The following is a 23,562-nucleotide window of genomic DNA, read 5'->3' on the forward strand; positions in this document are numbered from 1 at the left end:
TTTCTCACTTTCACTTCCCCTGACACACACACGGCTCTTTGATGTGTTGCAATAGTGTGTTTAACCTTTGAGGCACCTTGGTGACCCAAAATGGAACATCATCTTTTGGTTATTTAATTTTATTTTGTTTATTTAACCTTTATTTTACCAGGATAAAAAAACATTTTTTTTCCAAGGGAGTCCTTGCCAAGAGGCAGCAACAAATACAACATCTCTGTCAGATTAAAAGTTAATTTTATGAAACTTGGCAAGTATTTATTTCACTTTTCGTTTTTTGTCCATTTGAAAAGATTTAATAAAGTGAAAATGGAAAAAGAAAAACATTTATTTCACTTTATTAAGTGTACATTTTTGGTTCCTTAGGAAAAGAGTGTCAGTAATTGCTCCAAAATAATAACACATAATGTTATTAAATTTTGAGCCAACATTGTTGTTGCTGTTGTTTTGGTCTTTTGGTGAAAATCTTGCATATTTTGGCTCAGTTTCTTTCAAAAAGTTAAGATTTTTGTGGCAAAACATGCATTAAAAATAAGAACGTTTTAAAAAATTAGAAAAACGTTATGGCTATTGAACAGCCATAAAGGTGAAGGGGAATTTTTCTTATAGTTTTATAAGATGTACCATTTTGGGACCTAAAAATAGGTTTTGTTAATTTAGAGGTGGCTGAAGGGTTAAGAGCACATGCAGCCTGTCCTCTGTTACGGTAAGCAGAGGCTCTACATTCAGTAACATTTGGTTTTCATTGTCTATGAGCTCTGGCTCTGTGCAGCTATTCATTAGGAGGACAGGATAGCATTTTACTGAAAATATGAATTTCTCTGTCTGAAATTTGTTTCCAGAGGCAGAAAGTAATAGAAACTATACAGTGTGGTTTGATTTTTACAATCAGTTTTTCAGGATAATATCAGGTGACTGCAAACAAAACATAAAAATAATGGAAGGATAAATGCTGATGCTTCCAGACATACTATAGTTTCCTTTTTCTGTTTGGGTTTGTACCTTTTGTGCCACAGGAAGGATGTTTTTAGCATTTTGCTGCAGAAAACTGCTGATTAACACGTCTTCTCGAGGTTGCAACACTATTGAATGTGGTACAGTTCCTGTTCTAAAATAAACGGCAGTCTGGCAAACACAGAAGCTAAATGTGTCCTTAACCATTTTGGAACTTAAGTAAAGAATAAAAGGTCTTCAGCTGCAGCACAGAAAGAATGAACTTTACAAAGAAAAATCAAACTGTGAAAAAATGCCATCAAAACAGATTGTTTTTCACCATTTGAAATTTTCAAAAATGCTCCGCCTGTTTGAATCAAAGGTGAGCAACTTTCCCTGCAGGTGAGTTAAACAAGTATTAAATTGCATGCCGGAGCTCCACAGATGTTGCTTTGGTTGCTCAAATGTCACCCCCCTTGTTTCATATATGATAAAGTAGTAAAGACCCTCCCTAAAACCGGCGAGATAAGCTCCTCCAAGGAATGTTGAAACAAATGGAGGAAAGTAATTTAAGTTGGAAAACCCATTCCTGTTTTTACATTCTAAGAAATCAAGTTCCAAGTCTTTCATGGACCTTATGACTTATCCAACACATTCTCCAGCCGCTTTAGATCATAAACTCTGCCTTAAAACAATAAAATATATCGTTCAACCTTTGTTCTTTGCCAATACATACGTGATGTACATACACTGGAAACATGTTAAGAACAGTTAGAGTGAGGTGCGTAATGTTGGTGGGAGTGACGAGGAGTTGACCAGCACAGTTTCCTTAGACTGAAAGTTGCTTCTGTGTTGCATAAGAATAGATGTTGCATTTCTTTACTAGAATATAATCACATATTTAAAGAGTTGGGCATCTTTTTCAAAGTTATTAGAGTTCAACAACACTTCCTACAGTTTGCATCTTGTTTGTTCTACCCTGAAAACCACATTAGCCCCTTCCAACATAGCAGAATGCTTTAAATGTTTCTGCATGTGGTCCAGATCTCCTACAGTGGTTTGTAAAAGTTAATATCTGTAATGTTGCACTCCCAAAGTTAAATAGGACTTATTATTCAAAATTCGCATTTAAATTTTTTTTTTATTATTCTATTTGAGTCTGTACTGCTTCTAGAAACAGAAAAACACTTAAAAAACACCAGGCCACTATAAGTTTAAATTTTTTGGTGTCTGGAAAATTAGCTGTTTCAAAAACCTCCAGAATCACAATCAGCATGTGCTGCCTGTTACCTAGCAACCCTAGCGAAGTCCAGCCCGTTACCTAGCAACCCCAGCGAAGCTCCAGCACTTTTGGTTCAGCTGTATGCGCTGTGTAACGGCTGCTGGAAAAAACAAGCGGTTTGTTGTCAACTTAGCTTCCAGAAACCACTTGCTGCATTCTTGTCGGCTGTCCAGAAGGCTCCACTTCTGCTTTTCACAGAAGTATAACTGTTTAATTTGCTGTCATTTTAACATGTGAGTGTAAACATTGAGTTGGGGGCTGTGGCCAGCAGCAGCTTATTTAGATTTAAAATGGCTCATTCCGAAAGGAGACTTTTAAATATTTCAATAGCCAGCTGGAAGAGGCAGATGATCTAAGTACATCACAAGTCGTACTTAATTCTGAACATTATTTTCTCAACCTAGAAAACGATGTAGAAAAAGGAAGGTTTGAAGAGTGTTTGAACAGCAGACATTTTGCAGAGTAAGTGTGTGTGTGTGTGGGAGGAGTGAATGTATTTGGTTCTGGGTGAATGTGAAGCAAAGCTGTGGAATTTGGTGGTTGTCATGTTCGGGAAAAGCTGTTCTTTAGCTGACCCCAACTTCCTGATCACACTGCGCTGTAGCAGAGGGGGTTTCAATTCTTTCTTGATAAAAACGCTGGCTGCATTCCCAGAACATTTACAGAGAATTTAACATTCCAACAGAAAATGACGGCAATTAGAAACTATTTTAAAAAAATAAAAAGACCTAAAATACAATAAATAAACAGAGCTCCACTGCAGTAGTGATCATACAGTTGGTGTAACTTTTATTTCTAAAAAGAGAGAAAAGGAAAGATGTTCATGGAGGGTTGTGATACTTCCACTGGAAGACTTATGGTTTAATTTTCAGCGTTTCATGTATTGGAGTTCTTTTGAAAACAGGGAACATTTTGTCCATTTTGTTCACTTGTGTATTATTGTGGAGCAAAACAACCCAATAAATTATGTGTCTGTGCGTGAAATCAATTTGGAAAAATATCATGAAGTGCATTGTGAATTGATAAAGCCCTGCAATTACATTTAGTCCAATTAACAGTCAGGGTAATGCTCGCTATTGGCAGCAGGGGGCGCTGGTTTCCTACATTTACCAGTGAAACACTGCTCCATGTAAAGTATTTTTTACATTAAATTAGTTTAACTCAATTTTAAACATATAAGTAATGTTGGATTTGCAGTATGCTATTCTAAATATGCTGCAAGTTTGGTATTAGTTTAAACAACATGAAACACTAATGTAACATTTTAGCCAACAGTTGATGGTGATCAAAGAAACTGAAATGTCTGGACAATCTGTTTGTAAATGAATAATTAAAATTGGCTGAATACAGCTAAGGGTTTTCACAGACGGTTCTCATTTCTGTTGCTGGTAACAAAACAAAAAAAGGCACCTTAACGACTAAGTAAACTGTACAACTTTGAGAGCCCTTTTCTGACTTTTTAAATTAAAATAAAAGTTATAGCAGAGCAGGTAGAAAGAAAAAAAAATTCACCATAGAGCTATTTTGCACTTTAGCTGAAAAAAAAGAAAAACAATTACTTGTGGCCCCTGAGTGCTTTCATCTTGGTGATTTTTGGCCATCAGTGCAAAAAGTTTGGACCCGGTTTAAAGCTGCAGGATTTATCTTTTACACTGTAAAACATTTGGGCCACATTTAGTAGTGTCTACTGTCTTCTACTAAAATAAATAAATTTAGCGAGTTTTTGATTTTGAATCGAAATGTGAGTTTGTGAAAGATAAACTTGCAGTAGGAAGTCTTTAACTTTTGATCAATTTTGTCAAACCTCCAAGAGTTGAATAAACTAGAGTTTTAAAGTTAGCCCTTAAAAAAACTGAAAGAAGAAAAAGCCAGGAGTGGAAACTATTTGCAGTGTCCTTAGCAGCATGTTTTAGTATCCTGAGATGGAAGTGCGTTACATTGATATGACTCTTGTGTGTTATTACTAAATGCTAAATGTTCATTTTAATGAATTTTTCAGCCTGTAAAGCTTGAGGATAATGTCCTGTTCACACTAAATGTCATGAAGCAGAATTCATTGACACTTTAGCTTTAATAACATAAAGCTACATACTTTTTAAAGTGTAATCAGTGATACTTTTATGACAAATTTATGTTGGATCATGATTTCTTGGTTAATGTCAAGTTGTCATAATGAAGACATTTTGAATAATGTCAACTTTGTATTAAAAGTGTAATGATTTACCAAATGACCCTTTATGACAACAGTCATAAATATTCATGAAGACTTACTCATGTTTATGACGGGTGTTATGTCATGTTTATGACTTTGTCATGACAGTTTTATTCACAACCCGTCAAATAAAGTGTTATCAATAAATGTAACAATAAGTTGTTAGCACATTAAGCAGCATTGATTGACAGCGCTATGCCCCTCCTCCTGACTCTGATTTGTTGTTTTTGGTTGGGAGTGGAGCATTTCTTCAGATGGCAATGGCAGCAGAGAGTGGAAGCAGAGGAGATGGATCTCTTCACAGATTATCTGTCTTGTATTATACTGTCACATCATGGTGACAGTTTTAATAAATATGGAAAAACTTATTTTTGTTAAAGTTACATACTGCAGCTTTAAGCTGAGTAAAACTGGCACTACTTTTTGAGTATAAGCCTTTGCTAGTGGGTGACCTGGTTGTCTTTGCCCCACCTTTGGGACAGAGGAACAAAGAATACAACCACAGGAGGCAGGACTAAGAGCAGAACCCAGCCACTTCTACTGCAGTTCATCAGAGCTTCCCATCCATCATGTTGGGTTCTGTGCTTCTCCTGTGCCTCTGCATTTTATTCCTGTTATTCCAGCTCAAACCTCGGAGACCCAAGAACTTTCCCTCCGGACCCCCCACGCTGCCGTTGCTGGGAAACCTTTTCAACCTCAGCCAGGAGAACCCGCTGAAGGACTTGGAGAGGGTAAGAAACATAAATTAACTTTTAATTTTGCTCTTAGAAATCAAGTGTAAAATGTTTTGAAATTAGACTTTTTTGCTGGCACAACACTTTAGTTTTGTAACAAATTTAAAGAAATGATTCTGAAATGTACCAAAGTTTCACATATGTAGGCAGTGGTAGAGAAAGTATTCAAACAATGTACTTAAATAAAAGTACAAATAAACAGACAAAAATGTACTGTAGCAAAAGTAAAAACACCATATTAACATTTTTTTTGAATGCTAGAAGTTCATGCTTTCAGGGGAGGCAAAGGTGGTACAGGAATCTCCAGGAGTCGTTTTTTGACCCGGTTAACTGGAATGAATCTTTTAAGTAAGACCCTGGGTGGCTCAGGTCTTCTGGATAACGGCCTTTACTTGACTCCATTTTGGGTGTTAGTGATTCTGCAGGTCCTTTTGGACCTGCCTTGCTCTTCTTGAGGGAGGGTGACGGTACTTTCCTGCTTTGCAGTGGACCAACTTTGCAGTGGATTACTTTCAAACTAACAAATCAAAAAAGCGCAATGCATCTTGGATGTAATGTGTAACGCAACGCTTTATAGAAATGCAGTGAAGTAGAAAGTACAGATACTTGATGTAAAATGTAGAAGTCGAAAGTACCCACAATTAAATCTACTTAAGTACAGATACATGAAAAATGTACTTAAGTACAGTAACAAAATACAAGCACTTTATGTCCCACCACTGTATGTAAGCAATGTTCCCTCTGCTGAATACAGAGGTTATTGCATAACCTCTGTATTCTTGGGAAGCAGCCAGCCCCCGTTATTCTTAATGCACTGTAAAAATCCTTATCTTATTTCTGATCTATTTTGCTTTTCTTCAGTCTTTTTACTGGTATAATCAGAATGAAACTCAAATGCATTCAACATTTTCCTGTATTTCCAGCCTTTAAAGTCCAGTTTGCTCAGAAAAAGGAGTTTTACTTGTGTAAACATGATATCAGTGCAGAAGTCAGTCAGAGCTGACTTCTTACACATTTGGCATGTTTCCATCAGGGAGTGTTTTGTCATTTGTATCCTTTGTGAACTAATTACTGGGTGGGTCTATTATGACTGATTAATGACACCTTACTGAAAGATAACAAGGTTGAGACATTTCACTTGTCAGCTTTCAATACTGACTCATTTAAAGTACTTGTGTTAGCTTCAAACATCATATTTTCAGACTTAGGGTTGTTTTTGTTGTAAGCTAAGCGCTGGACCAGTTAATGCTGTTCTTTTTACATTGAATATTAAATTAATGCATTCTGAACAAAATAGTTAATGTCTCCTTTATCTGTGAATCTGTGAAGAGACGATAATTTACATCCCATCATCTGGACAGACTTTTAAGAGAACCTATTCATAAAACAATGTTTTTTCTACATTTGAAACTATTTTGTAATTTCTAATGACCCTGCACAACAGATTTTCTGACTTTTATTCACATACAGGAAAATGGCTGAACAGAACAATATAATAACATAATAGAACTCAATGAAATGTGATTGTTCTAATGCAGTGGTTTAGGATTTTTCACTGAAAATGGTTCAACTGTGACACAGTACTGGTTTAATAATGTTTCTAATATTGGTGTTGACAGTTAAAATGACATTTTGTGTTTTCCTAACAGCTCAGAAACTCGTATGGAAACGTATACAGTCTGTTCCTGGGTCCCAGACCCGCTGTGGTCCTCAACGGGCTGAAGGCCATGAAGGAGGCCATAGTGGCCAAAGGTGCTGATTTTGCTGGAAGACCACAAGGCATGTTTGTAAATGATGTCACCCAGAATAGAGGTAGGTATCACATCCTAGAAGCATCCCGAAGCATTTAAGAGATGATTAAGAGGGATCCATATGTGTCAAACATAAGGCCTGGGGGCCAAATCCGGCCAGCCATAGCTTTTTATGTGGGCCTCTAGACTAAATAAGGCCTATGTATGCATACAATTCTGTGCTTAAATATAATTTTATTAATTAGTAATTACATTAGTTAATGCTTCCACTTTTACTGCGATCGCGGAAATTCACGCAAAATCGACAAATTGTGACGTTTCTTTCAACAAACTGAGTTTATTGAAAAATTTCCAGGAAAATAGTCAAAAACATTGGCTGGAAGTGATGGCAACTCCTTCCTGCAGGTGGCAGTATATTTTACTTCTGCACTTCTGCCTCAGTCCTACTTGTTGTCAAGTTCTAGGCTGTGATCAATTATTTGCAAATAATAAAAAGTCACATTTATCATCACACTTAAGCGCAAATATTGCAACATTTCTTGTAAATGTTTCTAAATTTGCATCAGAAAAGTTTTGGGAAAAAAATCACTGAATTGTGAAATTCATGAATCACTGATTGTGAAATTCTGGAAGGACTGATCAATTTGAAACTGTTCAATATTATTTAATTTTAAGAAGAACGTAAGAATCAAGTGCAGAGACGTTTCTAACAGTTCATTTATCAAGTTTATTGATACAATCTGACACAACTGGCCCTTTAAGAACATTCATGATCTTCATGTGGCCCAAAACAAAAACGAGTTTGCCGCCAGCATCTGAGATATGGTCAATAATTCCTATTTTTTCAGAAAGATAAAGAGAAATGAGACACTTCAAAACTATTTCAGGTGGCGTAAAAATGGGAACAAGCTATTGCTGTTTCAAGGCTAAACTTCTTGGACAATATTAATTAAAATTTTAAGATTTAATAAGAAAAACACATTTTTATACAAAACCCCAGTGTCTTAGAGTACTAAGGAGTATTGGGGCCATATTAATAAAGTCATAATATTACGAGAATAAAGTCTAAATAAATTAAGAATAAATTCATAACATTTTTGCAAGAAAAACTCAGAAATTTTGAGATTAATCTGAGAAATCCTTTAAGGAAAAACTTGAAAATTTATGAGTTTCAAACATTAAAGATTTTTGAGTTTTGAAACTCAGAAATTTCAAAGTTTATCTAGAAAATGTCTGAGATTTATCTAAGCATTTCTTGAGTTTTTGACTGTTCAAACTGAGAAATTTGAGATTAACCTAAATATTTTGGAGTTTTTACTCAAAGGTGACTTAACTTGTGCATGGAAAGCCATTGTAATCCTTTGTATTCATTCCATTCAGTTATTTCAGCTCTAATCTGACATAAATATGTATAAAATATATTTTGTGAGTGTAAATCTTTGTGTTCCCACGTTTGTTTCAGGAGTGATTCTGGCAGACTATGGTCTGAGATGGAGAGAGCATCGGCGCTTTGCTCTGATGACCCTGAGAAACTTTGGTCTCGGCAAAGCGTCAATGGAAGACCGAATTCATGATGAGATTCAATACACAATCAAAACTCTAGAACAGAGCACAGGTATTTCATCTTTGAGTTTGAGTATACTTTACTTTCTGCAACATTTACATGATCAAAAATGATCTGTTTCTTAAAATTTTCTCATTTTAATTTAATTTATTTTATTTAATCAAATTATTTTCTGTTTTTTCATCATTTTTGCAGGCACACTGAGTCCACAGGTTATGTTCCATAATGCAGCTTCCAACATCATCTGCCAGGTTCTGTTTGGTAAACGCTACGAATACAATGATGAGCTGATTAAAGTTATCGTTCAGTGCTTCACCGAGAATGCAAAGATTGCCAACGGACCCTGGGCAATGGTGAGTCAAAATCCATCTCTGAGTTGCTAGAACTAAATCATTTCTAAATTAAACTAAATTTTTCCTGCCGAGACGATGGAAAGCGCCTAATCTTGGTTATAACTCAAGTATTTCTGTCAGATATTCATTATAACAAATCTTTTGACCTCATCTGTTAAAACAAGGCCTTTCTATGTGTTCATCTCAGTTTAAAATTGTAGTATCTGCTTGTTGTAGTTCAGGTCAGGTCAGATCTGTCTCCTGTTTGAATTCAGATGCCATACTTATGAAATAAATCTGTTCATACCAGTTGGTGTGAAACAAACCAGAATTTATGAGGAATATAACTTAATGTCTTGTTTCTCTTTTCAGCTTTACGATTCTCTTCCCATTACTCGCAGTTTGCCACTTCCATTCAAAACTGCCTTTAGAAACTATAAGGTAATGGAACAAAGTTTCTGCTAAACTAAACACACTTTTGTGGTGGGGAGATGAGCATTATAGCAAAACCGTAATGCTTCACTTGTGAAAGTAAATCTGTCACTTTCAGGTAACAATTCACTGCTGGACAGTAGACATTAAATAAAAAGTACACAAACAAACACAGCATTTCCTGGATCTCACCTGCCTTTTGTCTTTGGGTGTTGATGTAAAAATGCATGATAGAAATCTCCATAATTTTCTAAATTTCTTTGCTTTGAATGGCTTTTCTGTTTAGACTTGTCAGAATATTGCAATCGAGTTGCTGAAGGAGCACAAGAAGACCAAAGTCCCCGGTGAGCCTCGGGACTTCCTAGACTGCTATTTGGATGAATTAGATAAGGTGTGTATGTAATAAAAGTCAACTCTATTTAAAACATAGAAGCTGTGTTCAATCAGGCTTCACAACATCATAAAACTAAACTCAAAGTCCACCAGACCATGATTGATCGTCTTTTCCCAAAGTGGTGTGTGGTATTAGATTTATATCAGATGTAACAGAACCAACATGGTCCAGAAAACGCCACTTTTGTCTCATCAGTCTGCAAAGTACTTTAGAAAAATTCTTTGGAATCATCAGAATGTTTTTGGGTAAATGTGAGACGAGCCTTTTATACAGATTTTAAAAAATCTGGGGTAACTTTTATTACAAATTTTTTTACCAAATATGTTAAAATTGTCACTGTGTCCTGGCAGTATAATATGAGACAGATCTCATCCATGTCCTGCATCTGAAATGCACCAATCAGAGCCAAGAGGAGGATCTTAGTGCTGTCAATCATGTTTATGTAAGAGCTGCTAAATGTGCTAGTGGTGCAGAAACAACTTAGCATTCCAGGAAAACTGTTTATCCTTCATCATCCGTGGCCATGCTATCTAGCCTGAGCATTTATGACGGGTCTTGGATTGATATTAAATTGGTTTAGTTATCCGACATGTATGCATGACGGAAATGCACAAATACATGCGGATTGTGTCCAACATAAGTTGACTTTAATTTGAAATGACTGAAGGATTTAATTTTCTGGGACTCCTGGTGCATTTCTTAAAGTATAACTCAGGGTAATTATCTTAATTTAGTTTGCCTTGCATTGTTCTGTGTCCCCGTCTGCAGAGGAAGGATGACGGTTCTTCATTTTCAGAGGAACTGCTCATAAACTACATTCTGGATCTACATTTTGCTGGGACTGACACCACCTCCAACACTCTGCTCACAGGATTTCTTTACCTGATGAGCTACCCACACATACAAGGTAACCTCAACAACGCTTACATGCCCATAAATGCAATGTTTTTGTGTCAGGTTAAATGTAGCAATCTTTTTATTGTTTTCGACATAAACATCTGCTTTCTCTTTCCGCTTCTTGTGGTTTATTGCAAACACAAATGGTCACAAAAATCAGTGATAAGTATTGCCATCCAAGAGGGAAGGAAGGGGCTGAATTGGTACCACAATTAACATTAATATTAATAAATTCCCCAAGTATGACTTGATGTGGAAGCCAATTCAAATACAAGGTGATGCAAAGTTCTGTAAAGAAGTAAATAAACTTAGAATTAATATAATAAATATATTAAAAGAGCAATAATAAAATTTAAGCATGATATATAACATAAAAATGAAAATGTTCCTGCAGAACATTTTTGTTCTAATTCAGAAATACTTTCCTGATCCCAAAGGGAAATCAAATGTTGTAACTTGTATTAAGAGTTATAGTAGATGATGATGATGATGATGATGATGGGCAGGACTCTATCTGATTGATCATTTTTTATTATAAAGACTAATGAAAATGCTATTACAATAATTTAACATCCTGAAAATAAAAATAGGCTTGAGTGTTTATTTGTCCTTGTTTGGTCAGGTAACTCCTTTTATTTTTTATTTTTTAGCAATGTTTTAAAAATGGTATTAGGCTGATCTAGTATTTAAATATTTAGATCTGAGGTGCACTATGACGCTTGGTTTTTGAGTCATAAAAACCAAGAGTCATAGTCTTATTGTCAGTTTTATTTAGTGTACCTGAGAGTCTTATTTGACCACAAAGTGTAAATTTTAGAGTTGGAAAAGCTTAGGAAAGAGAAAAAGAAAAAAAACAAAGTAGAAAACAGTTCCTTCTGTCATCTTTGTGACCGTTTGTTTTCACTGCTGCTTCAGTTTTGCTTTAATCGCCTGACTATTCAGTATTCTCCTTACATGAGCCAGGGATAAGTGTATTTTATTACGGTTTAAGTTGTGCAGTAACATGCAGCAACACTGGATTCCTCAGAGCGATGTCAGCAGGAGATCGACCAGGTGCTGCAGGGGAAGGATCGGGCCAGCTTCGAGGACAGACTCAGCATGCCTTATGTGCAGGTAGAGCACATCAGATGATTTATTTCTGATTTCTATTCAGAACGTCAGGCATCATTCATAGCAACAAAAGAGAAAGCAGTTTTTTAAAAGCAGTCCTACATCTTGGGATGCTGCACTCACCTGCAGAGGTTGCCCCTGTAACTCTGATTATGATGTATGATCTCAAGGAGACAAACAGAAGAACTTTATAAATTAAACAAATATTTGCATAAGAAATCTGGTTTTCGGAGCTTAAAAATGTTTTATGCTTGAACTGTTTTCCAATTGTAACTCTAAGCCTTTTTGTTTTTCTGGTTTTATTTGTCTGTGCTTGAATTTAATGATAGAAAATTTGTGTTAAATCAGGCTGTGATCCATGAAATCCAGCGGATTGCCAACACAGTTCCTCTCAGTGTCTTCCACTGCACCACTAAGGACACAGAGCTCATGGGATACTCCATTCCCAAAGTGAGTTAAACATTAATGACTTCATAAGAGGAACAGTAATGCCATCATGCTGTCTGTTTGGTTTCAGGGTACAATGATCATCCAGAACCTGACCTCAGTCCTGAGAGAAGAGGGACAGTGGAAATTTCCTCATGAGTTCAACCCTGAAAACTTCCTGAATGAACAGGGAGAGTTTGTCAAACCTGAGGCCTTCATGCCTTTCTCTGCAGGTAAAATGAAATGAGGGCCGTCGTAGATAGAAAATAAAAGGATTAAATATTTCGCCAATAAACTGTGAAATTTTGAGATTAATTTCAGAAATTTTCTAGAAAAAAAAATTCTGAGTTTCAAAAGTCTAGTTTTTTTTTTTTAGAAACTTCTAGGATTTTTCAGTTTTACAAATTTTCAACTTTTGGAGTTCAGAAATTTCCAAGATTTTTTCTAGAAATGTTCTGAGATTAATCTAAAAATTTCTGTTTCTTTCATGCAAATTTTTTACTGGAAGCTCAGAAAAATTCTCGTTTTTCCTAGAAGATTTCTGAGATTATTCTTTATGGGAAATTTAATCCTATTGTATTGTAAAGATGTATTGGGGCAATGACCCCAATACATCTTTGTACATCTGAGTTGATAAGTCAGTGAAATTAATCTTTTTTTGTGTCTTCCAGGTCCTCGGGTTTGTCTGGGAGAGGGTCTGGCTCGAATGGAGCTCTTCCTCTTCATTGTGACTCTGCTGAAGAAGTTTAAGTTCATCTGGCCAGAGGATGCAGGCGAACCTGACTTTACTCCGGTCTATGGAGTCACTCAGTCGCCAAAACCTTACTACATGAAGGTCCAGCTGAGATCTTCAGTATGAGGACGGCAGAGAAATTCTGAGTTTAATGAGCAATTTACAACTGAAAACTAAATAACTGCCACTAAGCAACTCTTAATGTTTAACAAGCTTACTTTTATTTGAGTGAGCATTTTTATGGTGTATTTCAGTGACTGCTACATCGCCACATACAGGCATGGAGGAATTACTACAACATTTTCCTTAATGAACAAAGAACTTTCCAGAAATATTTGTTATGTATATAGGGAACATTTTAGAAATGAAAGGAAAAACCTACTGTTTACCTAACTCTCATTGTATTTCGCATGAGTGTATGGCACCAAAACTTGCACTAATGCAGGAGTTTTTATTTTGGCCTTGATTGTTGAAACTAAATGAAAAGATCAAAAGAGTTTCTCACTTTATCTGTTTGTGAACATATTATTTTGAAAGGGGCAACTAACCAATGTCTTGTCAATCCGAGTCAGAATATATTAACAAGTGTCCACAAAACATTTATTTATTTATTTTGGATAATATGCTAACTTTCAACTTCCTCTCTTCCGTTGGATAATTATCAGTTTCCACCTCAGCCTGTCCTTCACATTCTCCTCTTTAGATTCTGTTTCACTAAATACATGAATGTTTTTGAAGTCTTCCTTCTTTTGTCTTCCCTGTTTGTTCCTTTACACATCAAAAACATCTCAGCCTTGCCTTCCTAAGTTCATCAGAAAAACTCAACTTAAGTGAACCTCTGATTTACTCCTTTCTGATCTTTTCTTTTTTGGGCCCTCTCAATGAAAATCTGAACATTTATACGAGCTGCTGTGTTTTCCAGCAGCCATTGTACAGAGTTGAAACCAGCTGACCAAATATGCTGGAGCTCAGCTTGGGTTGTGTGATACTGGTGCTGTGCCTGCTGATTTATGACTTTACATACTGAAGGTTTTAGAAACGGTTCATTTTCCAAACACCAAAGAACATGAATTTATTGCCAAAAAACTTTTGGGGTGTTTTTTTTTCAAGCACTTGGGCTGTTTTTAGGAGCAGTAGAAACCAACAAGGAAGTACAAAAAAGGTACAAAATGTTAAGTTTGCATAATATGTCCCCTTTATGTTTTACCTCAAATAGAGACAGGATCTGTTTTAATGTGGAAGCTGCAATATATTTATCAGACCAGCCAATGTATTTCATTTGAATCCTCTTCAAATACGAACTTTTCTCCATGTTTATCCCAGATTAGAGGAGTATAAAACCTGAATGGTGGTTCTTCATGTTTAGTTCTGGTTCTGGGGATGCAGAGCAGACCAGAACCAGAAGGTCAGAGTGGTCTGAAGGTTGATACAACAACAACAGATCTTTAATGTATTCTGGTGCTAAGCCACTCAATACGGTGATTTATAAACAAAAGTATTTTAAAGTATGTTTTCTGAGCCAGTGGACTTCAGAACCGGGGTGATGTGCTCTGTCTTCGAGGGTTTTAGTGACTGATACCAGGAAGCATGCAGAGTTCTGTTCTTGGCCGGGACAGCCTTCCCTGTCCCAAGGCTTTCCCTTGTACTTGTGCTCAAACCACACCCTGCCACTATTGTATTTAATACCAGAGTTTATATGAACCAAAGCACAATAACGCTCAGTATTCAGAATGGATTAAGTGGAAAGTAGTGGAAAAAACCAACACTTTATGTTGAAGGTATTTTAGGTGAGCCAGACTGGTCCCAGTAAAGGTCACCTAAGTTTACCTCTGGTAGAACAGATGGTTCCTGCGCTCTTTATCTACGTCGTTAGCTTATCAGTGGACTTTACATCTAAGCCAAATAGTTCATACAGAGAAACAAAGTCCTTAAGCAAACTGGGCAGGGCTAACCGCAGCAGCTTAATTCTGTTGCTACCTGTCAGACCTGTCTTTTTTCCTCTTCATATAGAAACATGTTTGTATCAATATTTCTGCTATGGCTTTTTGTTTGGTTCGTCATCATCCTGTTCAAATCTCAGAGGCCAAAGAACTTCCCACCAGGACCCCCCATCTTGCCTGTCCTGGGGAACCTTTTGAACCTGAGCCTGGACAACCCACTGAAGGACTTTGACAGGGTACGAAATCAATGCAGTTTGTTGTTTAAATGTCTTAAATGACAGTAGCGACGTTTGATTTAGGATTGCAAGAGTTCCAGTAAAGCTGAATGGTGAAATCAATACATTTGAGAAGTGTTAATACTTGATCTCTCTGTAGGAAACTTCTTTTACAAACTACAGGTGATTGAATAATATCAGCAAAACTGTCTGCACACTTGGAATAATGCCAACCAGTGTTAGAGTTTATGCACAGAGGACTTGATAAGCCAGTGTGTGCATAGTTCTTATTCAATAAATCACATTCTAGTTTATTCTAGTCTATTATATTCTAGTCTAAGTTTATATCATAGCATGAAATAAATCACACAAATATACTTAAATGTTCACAACACAGTTCACTGCAAATTGTTCAGTAAATCAGAATATTATTGAAAGGTTATTCATTTTTGCAACTCAATTCGCTAAGTCAAACAGATTAACTATGCTAAGACTTATTCTTTCAAGACTTTAAATTGGCTAATTATGATGATTTTCCATTAAAATTAATCTAAAAATCACATTCAAGATTACAATATTAGATCACAATTGAAACAATTTTTTATGCAGAAATGTGAGCTGAATGTAAGCGATATTATTTTCAAATCTGACTAACAGGACTGATCGGAACATTAATTGCATTTATTGAATATTACTCTACATATGCATCTCAATAAATTATGACATCAGAGCTAATTTGTTGTAATTTTTAAATTCAGAAATTTAATGTTACGCAGAAAATTTCAATAATTATAACATGATGTATATAATTTTTAAAAATGTGAAATACTCAAATTTTATGAGAAACAAAATTTTGATTATCGCTTGGAAGCTGAAATGAACAGAAATAAACAATTTTAGAGCTAGCATAAGTAACTAATCTACAAGAGTTACAGTTGTGGAAATAAACCAATAAAATGAATTCACTTTTTAACATTGTGAAACTTTGAATAATACACCTGTATGCAAATCTTAAATTACAGAACAATACCAAGGATGGACAGGTGTTTAAAAATCACTGACATTTTATTTTTCCCTCCCAGCTGAGCAAATCTTATGGAAAGATCTACAGTATTTACATCGGTCCGAGACCAGCTGTGATTCTGAACGGGCTGAAGGCCATGAAAGAAGCCATGGTGATCAAGGGTGCGGATTTTTCTGGACGACCCCAAGACTTGTTTGTCAACGATGTTTCCTGTAGGAATGGTAGGTATTACATTACATTAGATAACCAATGTTTGAGGGCTTATTTTTGTGTTTTTTACTGTTTATATTGGTCCCTGTTTCATCACACTTGATTCAAATATTTGATTTGTCTTCTCACAAAGTTCTCACAAAGACAGCATTCGGTGGTGTTCAATATAGTCCCTGCAAAACAAGATCTCTTTCACTATTTTATACCTTTTTCAAAATTTGACAAGTCTCCCACCTTTAGTTAGACTTGTGATTTGAATTGTTCTCATAAACTTTGCAAAAATCAAGTGAAAATGCACAAAAAACAGAGCAAGAACAATGGCAGGCAATATTTCTGTGAACTTTGTAACTGACAGCCATCTTTGCAGGCAGTTATGTTATGTTGTGTTGTGTTGTGTTCACTTGGCAGTTTAATTAGTAGGAGAAGGGAGGCACCTTGTCTGACATATTTTCCCTCTCTGTCTCATACGGGTCGATCCTGACAGCATCCATTTTGTTCATGTATTTTCTCTCACACATTGGTCAAGAGTGTCCACATATTTTCTTTTTGTTGGTCTAGAAGCCATCGGTCCGCTATGCATTGCACAAGCGCTTGCCTACAAAGATGGTGCGGATCGCTTTTGGTTCTGTGTACCCTGAAAATATGAAAGAGCATAGAGAGCTAAAAATAAAAGCCGATGCAACCTGGTCATAGAAAGGTTTAGAGCAGGGGTGTCAAACTCCAGTACTCAAGTGTCCTGCAACTTTTAGATGTGCCTCTGCTGCACCACCTGAATAGAATAATTAGGTCATTAAGGCTCTGGAGAACTGATCTACACAAGGAGGAGGTAATGAAGCCATTTCATTCCAGTGTTTTGTACCTGTGGCTCATCTATAATCTGCAGTCAGTGGCCCTTGAGGACTGGAGTTTGACACCTGTGGTTTAAAGGCTAAAATAATAAATGTGAATGTGTTTTTGTGTTTCTGTGTTGCTGCAGGTGGTGTTGGAGTGATTCTGGCAGATTATGGCCCAAGCTGGCGAGAGCATCGCCGCTTCGCTCTGATGACTTTGAGGAATTTCGGTCTGGGAAAGAAATCAATGGAGGACAGAATTCATGATGAGATTCAACACACTATTAAAACACTGGAGGGCAGCATCGGTACGTCATTGGTTACTCCATGCAGCAACTCTCTGTGCTCTGTTCTGTAGCCTGTTTTAAATGTCTGTTTTGATTTTCATACAGGTAAAACTCTGAGTCCTAGGGTCATGTTCCATAATGCCGCTTCCAACATCATCTGCCAGGTTCTGTTCGGAAAGCGCTACGAGTACGACGATGACATGATCAAAACGATTGTTCAGTGCTTCACTGAAAATGCCAAGATAGCCAATGGACCCTGGGCCATGGTGAGTGTCTGAGTTAAAGAAGGGGCCGTACACTTCTCCCCCCAAAGTAGAAAATTTAATTCATAATGCTATCAAAGTCTTGCATGTAACGTAGTGACATATTTGTGATGCAATGTGCTAATATATACATAAACATGGGGCAAGAAGTTAGAATTAAAACCCACAACTTTCCGATTGCAAAACTATTACTCTTCGCACTGAGTCACAGCTGGCTGTTATGTTGCTTATTGATAAAATGCATTATATCTGGCTATTAAAACAATTTCTACTAGCAGGGTGATTTGTATGACAGTATTAGGGCCGTCGTAGAGGAGAAATTTTTAGATTAATCTCAGAAATTTTGTAGAAAATGAATGGACATTTACAATTTGAAAAGTTGAAAATTTGCCATGAAAAACTCTGAAAACGTCCAAAAATTTAAATGTCCATGTATTTTTTTTCTAGAAAATTTGTAAAATAATCTCAACATTTCTGAGTCTTTTGGTGAAAATTTTTTTCTCTATTTGTTTCTATTTTATCTATTTATTTTTTTCTTTTCTATCTACAATGACCCAAATATGCTGTGGTAGATTTGTGTTTAAATGAAACTGTGAAATATTTAGCTGTTGGAAATAAATACCCATATTTCTCTTCAGATAATGTAATTTCTTTTTCTTTATAGATATATGATTCTATCCCCATTTGCCGTAACCTCCCGCTGCCATTCAGAAAGGCCTTTAAGAATGCAGAGGTAAAAACAATATTTTTCTACCAAGTAAATAACCAAGTATTTCTGCATTTCCAGCTATTTTTGCTTCAGTTTTTCCATCCGTGTTGTGATTTTTTTTTTAATTCATTTAAGAACTGTAACGAATTTGTTTCTAATCACTGGCAACTCAGAAAGTAAATATATAAAGTCTGTAAAACATGAAATTTGTCTGACTGAGAAAACCTTTAGCAACAGCTTTATGATGTATACCATTTCCATAACAAAAAAATATTTTCTTTAGATTTGCCAGAACTATATTAACTGCTTGGTCACTGAATACAAGAAGACCAGAGTTCCTGGGGATCCTCGGCACTTTGTTGACTGTTACCTGGATGAACTGGAAAAGGTTTGTAAGTCATCCAACATGTGAGACCTACATAAGAAACTCACTAAGTTCATCACCTCCAGTGTATTATGTTTATAATAATCACAAGCTGTCCTCTTTTCAGAGAAGCGATGACGGTTCCTCCTTTTCAGAAGCTCAGCTCATGATTTACAGCCTGGATCTTCACTTCGCTGGGACTGACACGACGTCCAACACCCTGCTGACAGGATTTCTCTACCTGATGAACTACCCACATGTCCAAGGTATGCTTCAATTCAGGCTCCATCATTCTGTTTATTACTAATTAAGTTCAGTCACTGGAAAGACACAAAATCTAATCAAGTATTTTTGTCTAGTTTGTAGTGCAAATATCTTTGTACACTTGAAATAAGGCAAAACTAATTCACCAGTAACCTGTCAGTAAGACATAGGAGCTTATTTTAAACAAATATTTCCTTTATGATGAAAAACATAGTTAGTTCCACTGGCAGATTATTTCACCTACAAGATGCTTTACCCATGTTATTCATCAAATATTGATGAATATTTTTCATCAGTATTAAGAAATGATTTACTAGGCCTGTCACAATAAGCAATCTTTCAGTTAATCACATGATAACTTAGAAGAAGCAAAATAATTTCCAATTTAATTATTTATTGTTTTTCTCTTTCTTCTCTCTTTCTACCAAAAACTGGAGGACAAACATTTCCAGTCTGGTGATTTGGTCTCAACTAACCTTTTATTTTTGAAGGTCAATTTTGTTTACACACACTTAATAACTCATTTCATTTGTTGTTTCTGTTGCTTTGTTTATGTATTTTGGATATTTAAAATGTCTTCCAGTTCCAGTGTTAAATGTTCATTAGAATTTAAAGTTTATTAATCTTTGAGAATGTACTCTTGCATTATTATGTCATTACCATTAGGGCTGTATAATTATATCGATTCTACGATATTTATCAATTTTTTCCACCCTCGGAAGGTATCGATTTTCCATCCGCGAGTATCAATACATTAAACCATAGGGGTCCATAGGCTTATACCGTCTTTTTAACATGTCTGGTTAATCAAAGATGCAATTTTCTCACTGCATCTTTGATTCATTTTGTCCAGCTGCAGACTGTTAGACTCTGTCCAATCAGAGTCAGGTATTGTGTAGTTGGTGCTTTTAATCAGTTTTCAGTTAATTAAATCCAAGTCTATGGAACACAGAATGTCACTAAAATCACTCTGTCCTTCTAAAATTTTTCAGAAAATCATAAAAGTGCAGCAAATTGTATCGGTTGCCAATTATCGTGATACATATCGTATCGTGATCAAAATATCGTATCGTATCATGAGATTATGGTATCGCTACACCCCTAATTACCATTATATTGCATGAAAATGGTCTCAAAACAACAATACTATTGTTTATCGCAGGAACTTCTGGGACAACAAGCTCTTGCTGAAGAGTTACATATTAGTTTGTTTTGTCTTATTTCAGGTGTATTAACATATTTGCACTAGAAACTTTCCCAAACTTGGTAAGATCCAGCATTTTGAGGGTGACAGTTGAGGGGTTCAAGTGTCCCAGGAGGAGTAATTTCAATTGATAGTCCTGGGGATAACAGTAACAGAAATAACGGTGGTGCTGCAGATTAAATAACTGGACCAGAGCAGAAAAGTGTAGAAACGGAACATGTGGGATGTGGAACGACTGATGCTTCTGTATTTTTATTCCTCCCTCAGAACGATGTCAGCAAGAGATAGACCAGGTTCTGGAGGGAAAGGACCGGGTCTGTTTTGAGGACAGAAACAGCATGCCTTACGTCCAGGTACTATAGCAACAAAATATAACTTAGTAACTCTGTGAAATAGTTTTTCTTTCTCTTGTAGCCACTTCCTATTTGATCTTGTTGCTTCATTTACCCTTTGGAATTCAAATTTATTAAATGCAATAATAACCAAACAATTACACTTAGAAACACGTTTTATTACTTCAAGTCAGAAAATGTGTCAAAAATATTCCTTCATCCAGGCTGTGATCCATGAGATCCAGAGGATTGCAAACACGGTTCCTCTCAGTGTCTTCCACTGCACCACTAAGGACACAGAGCTCATGGGATTCTCCATTCCCAAGGTAGGTGAGGAAAGTTTCTTCAAGTTTTTTTTTTTGCAAGAGGGACACTAAAACAAAGACCATCTGATTTCGGCATTTGATATTTATGCTTCTCTTCAGGGTACAATGATCATCCAGAACCTGACCTCAGTCCTGAGAGAAGAGGGACAGTGGAAATTCCCTCATGAGTTCAAACCTGAAAACTTCCTGAATGAACAGGGAGAGTTTGTCAAACCTGAGGCCTTCATGCCTTTCTCTGCAGGTAAACTGAGATGTGTCACGGTTGAGGTAACCACCTTGAAGTGTGGGTTGGATCTTGTGGTTTCTCTCTTCCAGGTCCTCGGATGTGTATGGGAGAGGGTCTGGCCCGCATGGAGCTCTTCCTCATCACTGTGACTCTGCTAAGGAAGTTTAAGTTCATCTGGCCAGAGGATGCAGGAGAACCAGATTTCACTCCAGTCTATGGAGTCACTCTAACGCCAAAACCTTACTACATGAAGGTCCAACTGAGGTCCAAACAGTGAGGAGCAGAAACTAACCGTGTTTCCCTTACAAATGTACATAAAACTTTCAGTTTTCCGCTAATGTTGGGGGGGGAAAAAAATCCCAACTGTGATGTTGCCATTAAAATCATGGATGAAAAAGTTTGTTCCAGAGCATGCCACACCATCATCCTTCCACTACCTCCTGTCTTCTTCATCTTTTCCGCCGTTACTACTGGCATCAAGACATCACAAAAAAAAGTGTTTCCATTTCAGTTTTACAAAATACACAAATTTCTATACAGCTGTAAAACCACCTCTTGCTAGTGCTAAAACCTTTTAACAAAAAATTAGTTTTTTCAAAATTGTTGAGTTTCCATTAAGCAAATTTATCTTTGATTCCAATTTGCACAATTTTAAGGTAAATGGAAACGCAGTTACAGATGAGGAATAAAAGACTGGATAAAAAAATTCAAAATAATCAATGTATTTTAGTACTGCTGCTAATGAATAAATGCTTACATAAAAAAATCTTTTCAAGACCAAAGAGTTTTCATTCTTCCATTCAATTGTTTCTTTGTGAGTTTATATGTTACATGTTGTATGAAAACTTGCAGCACACATTTGGAGAAACAACGGGGGACAAATTACATTTAAGTTGGTATTTTATTGAAAGCATTCATTGACAGAGAGTCACCTTGAACATATAGTGTCATTATGAAAATTGGTCTGCAGACATTATTGGAGGGAGTTTATTTGGATTTGTTTGAACTGTTTTTATTTATTTGCTTCATTTCTGCACCAGATTCACAAAGCAGATTCCACTAAATTGCACAGAGACAAACTTGCCCATCAGCCCCAGCAGATGGCAGCATTTTACATTTGGTTTTGTTTTAAGAGATGAAAAATGCAAAATGTTATTTGTAGTTTGTATGGATTCAGAAAATAGCTGTGAATTTGTCCCTGAAAATTCAGTTCCCTTTTATGAACAGCTTAGTGTTAGCACTGTAGCACAGCAAGCTGCTATGTAGAAAAGCAGCAGTTTAAAACTCTTAAAACAAAAACACTATAGGTTTTCGTTTGCATTGTCATATGGCACTTGTGCTCAAGAACATGTTTAAAATAAAACTTAAAATAAATGAACACACACAAGGCATTGCAATTATTGAGACAACTGCAATTGTTTCTCTGAGTTGCAGCTAAATGTTTTTATAAAATAAAGGAGTTTTTTCAGTATGTCAGATTAACTAATTAAGATCAAAAATAACTTATTCTAAAAGGTTTTTTCAAAATGGTTTTTTAATGTGACTGTGTTAGCCCAAAGAAAATACCGCCCATATACCTCACTTCCTGTTGCTGTAGACAGTTCTCCATTCATATTTGATTTCCTCCTTCGCTCTAAATACAAAGAATCAAAGTACACAAGCAAAGCACTGAGAGCTGAGCTGCTCTTTCATAAAAACTCGAGCAGCTTTGCAGTTCAGTTTAATACAATCTGAACCACCATGTTTGTTTCACTATTTCTGTTGTGGCTCTGTGTTTTCTTCATTCTGAAACTCAAACCTCAAAGACCCAAGAACTTCCTACCAGGACCCCCCAGTCTGCCTCTACTGGGGAACCTGCTGCATTTGAACTTAGAGAACCTCTTATAGGACTTTGAGAAAGTAAGAAAAGGTTTGGTGTAAATCCACTAACCCACACCTAGTTAACCTGGACTAAACACAGAGTATTACAGAGATGAAAAACTTCAACTCAATCTTGATAAGCTAATAATGAGTGGGTTAAATATCCCAGTAAAGTACAAAAAAACCAACCTTTCTGTTGGTTTGCAAGATCATTTTGGTTTATCATGTGGAAAAAACGTGGAAATATTGAAGCAACATCTGAAGATATGAGCCACATAGCTGAATGGGTCTTGGACAATGGTGACCTAAACCATCAAATATGGATTTAAGAACAGCAAAATCCATGTTCCAGAGTCATGATCTCAGTCACATACAGCTGAAAAGATGTTTGTGAGCAAGATCTTTTGCTCACAAAGGAGCAAAGACCTGTTGTGAGGAATGGGCCAAAATTTCAGCAAACTGTTGTGGAAATTTTCTGGAAGCATGTATACATTCGGCCCAAATTGCATTTGCTACAGAAATATATGCAAACTTCTGAATTCAAAGAACCAAACTGCAGCAAAGTCAAACATTACATTACAAAAATTTAGTTTTGTTTAATGTTGGTCAGAGAGAGAAAAAAAAAGAAAATAACTTCTCACATAGATTACACATCTGGATCAGCGAACAGAAGAAGTTTTTAATAATAATAATTATTATTATTATTATTTT

General features: G+C 36.2%; 2 protein-coding genes across 2 annotated transcripts; both read left to right on the top strand.

Moving 5' to 3' along the window:
- Nucleotides 1-4,828: 4,828 nt before the first annotated feature.
- On the top strand, nt 4,829-13,306 carry LOC116737636 (cytochrome P450 2F2-like). Its single transcript, XM_032590937.1, has 11 exons — nt 4,829-5,155; nt 6,808-6,970; nt 8,372-8,524; nt 8,669-8,826; nt 9,178-9,246; nt 9,524-9,628; nt 10,400-10,538; nt 11,556-11,641; nt 11,987-12,088; nt 12,156-12,297; nt 12,736-13,306. Exons 1-11 carry the CDS (start codon nt 4,994-4,996, stop codon nt 12,921-12,923), a joined length of 1,467 nt encoding a protein of 488 aa, XP_032446828.1. The 5' UTR covers nt 4,829-4,993; the 3' UTR covers nt 12,924-13,306.
- Nucleotides 13,307-14,726: 1,420 nt separating this feature from the next.
- LOC116737632 (cytochrome P450 2F2-like) lies at nt 14,727-21,748 on the top strand. Its single transcript, XM_032590921.1, has 11 exons — nt 14,727-14,973; nt 16,035-16,197; nt 17,163-17,324; nt 17,409-17,569; nt 18,231-18,299; nt 18,559-18,663; nt 18,767-18,905; nt 20,375-20,460; nt 20,664-20,765; nt 20,865-21,006; nt 21,081-21,748. Exons 1-11 carry the CDS (start codon nt 14,812-14,814, stop codon nt 21,266-21,268), a joined length of 1,479 nt encoding a protein of 492 aa, XP_032446812.1. The 5' UTR covers nt 14,727-14,811; the 3' UTR covers nt 21,269-21,748.
- The last annotated feature ends 1,814 nt before the right edge of the window (nt 21,749-23,562 follow it).

Source organism: Xiphophorus hellerii, chromosome 2 (assembly GCF_003331165.1).
Source record: "Xiphophorus hellerii strain 12219 chromosome 2, Xiphophorus_hellerii-4.1, whole genome shotgun sequence".
Taxonomy (NCBI): Eukaryota; Metazoa; Chordata; class Actinopteri; order Cyprinodontiformes; family Poeciliidae; genus Xiphophorus; species Xiphophorus hellerii.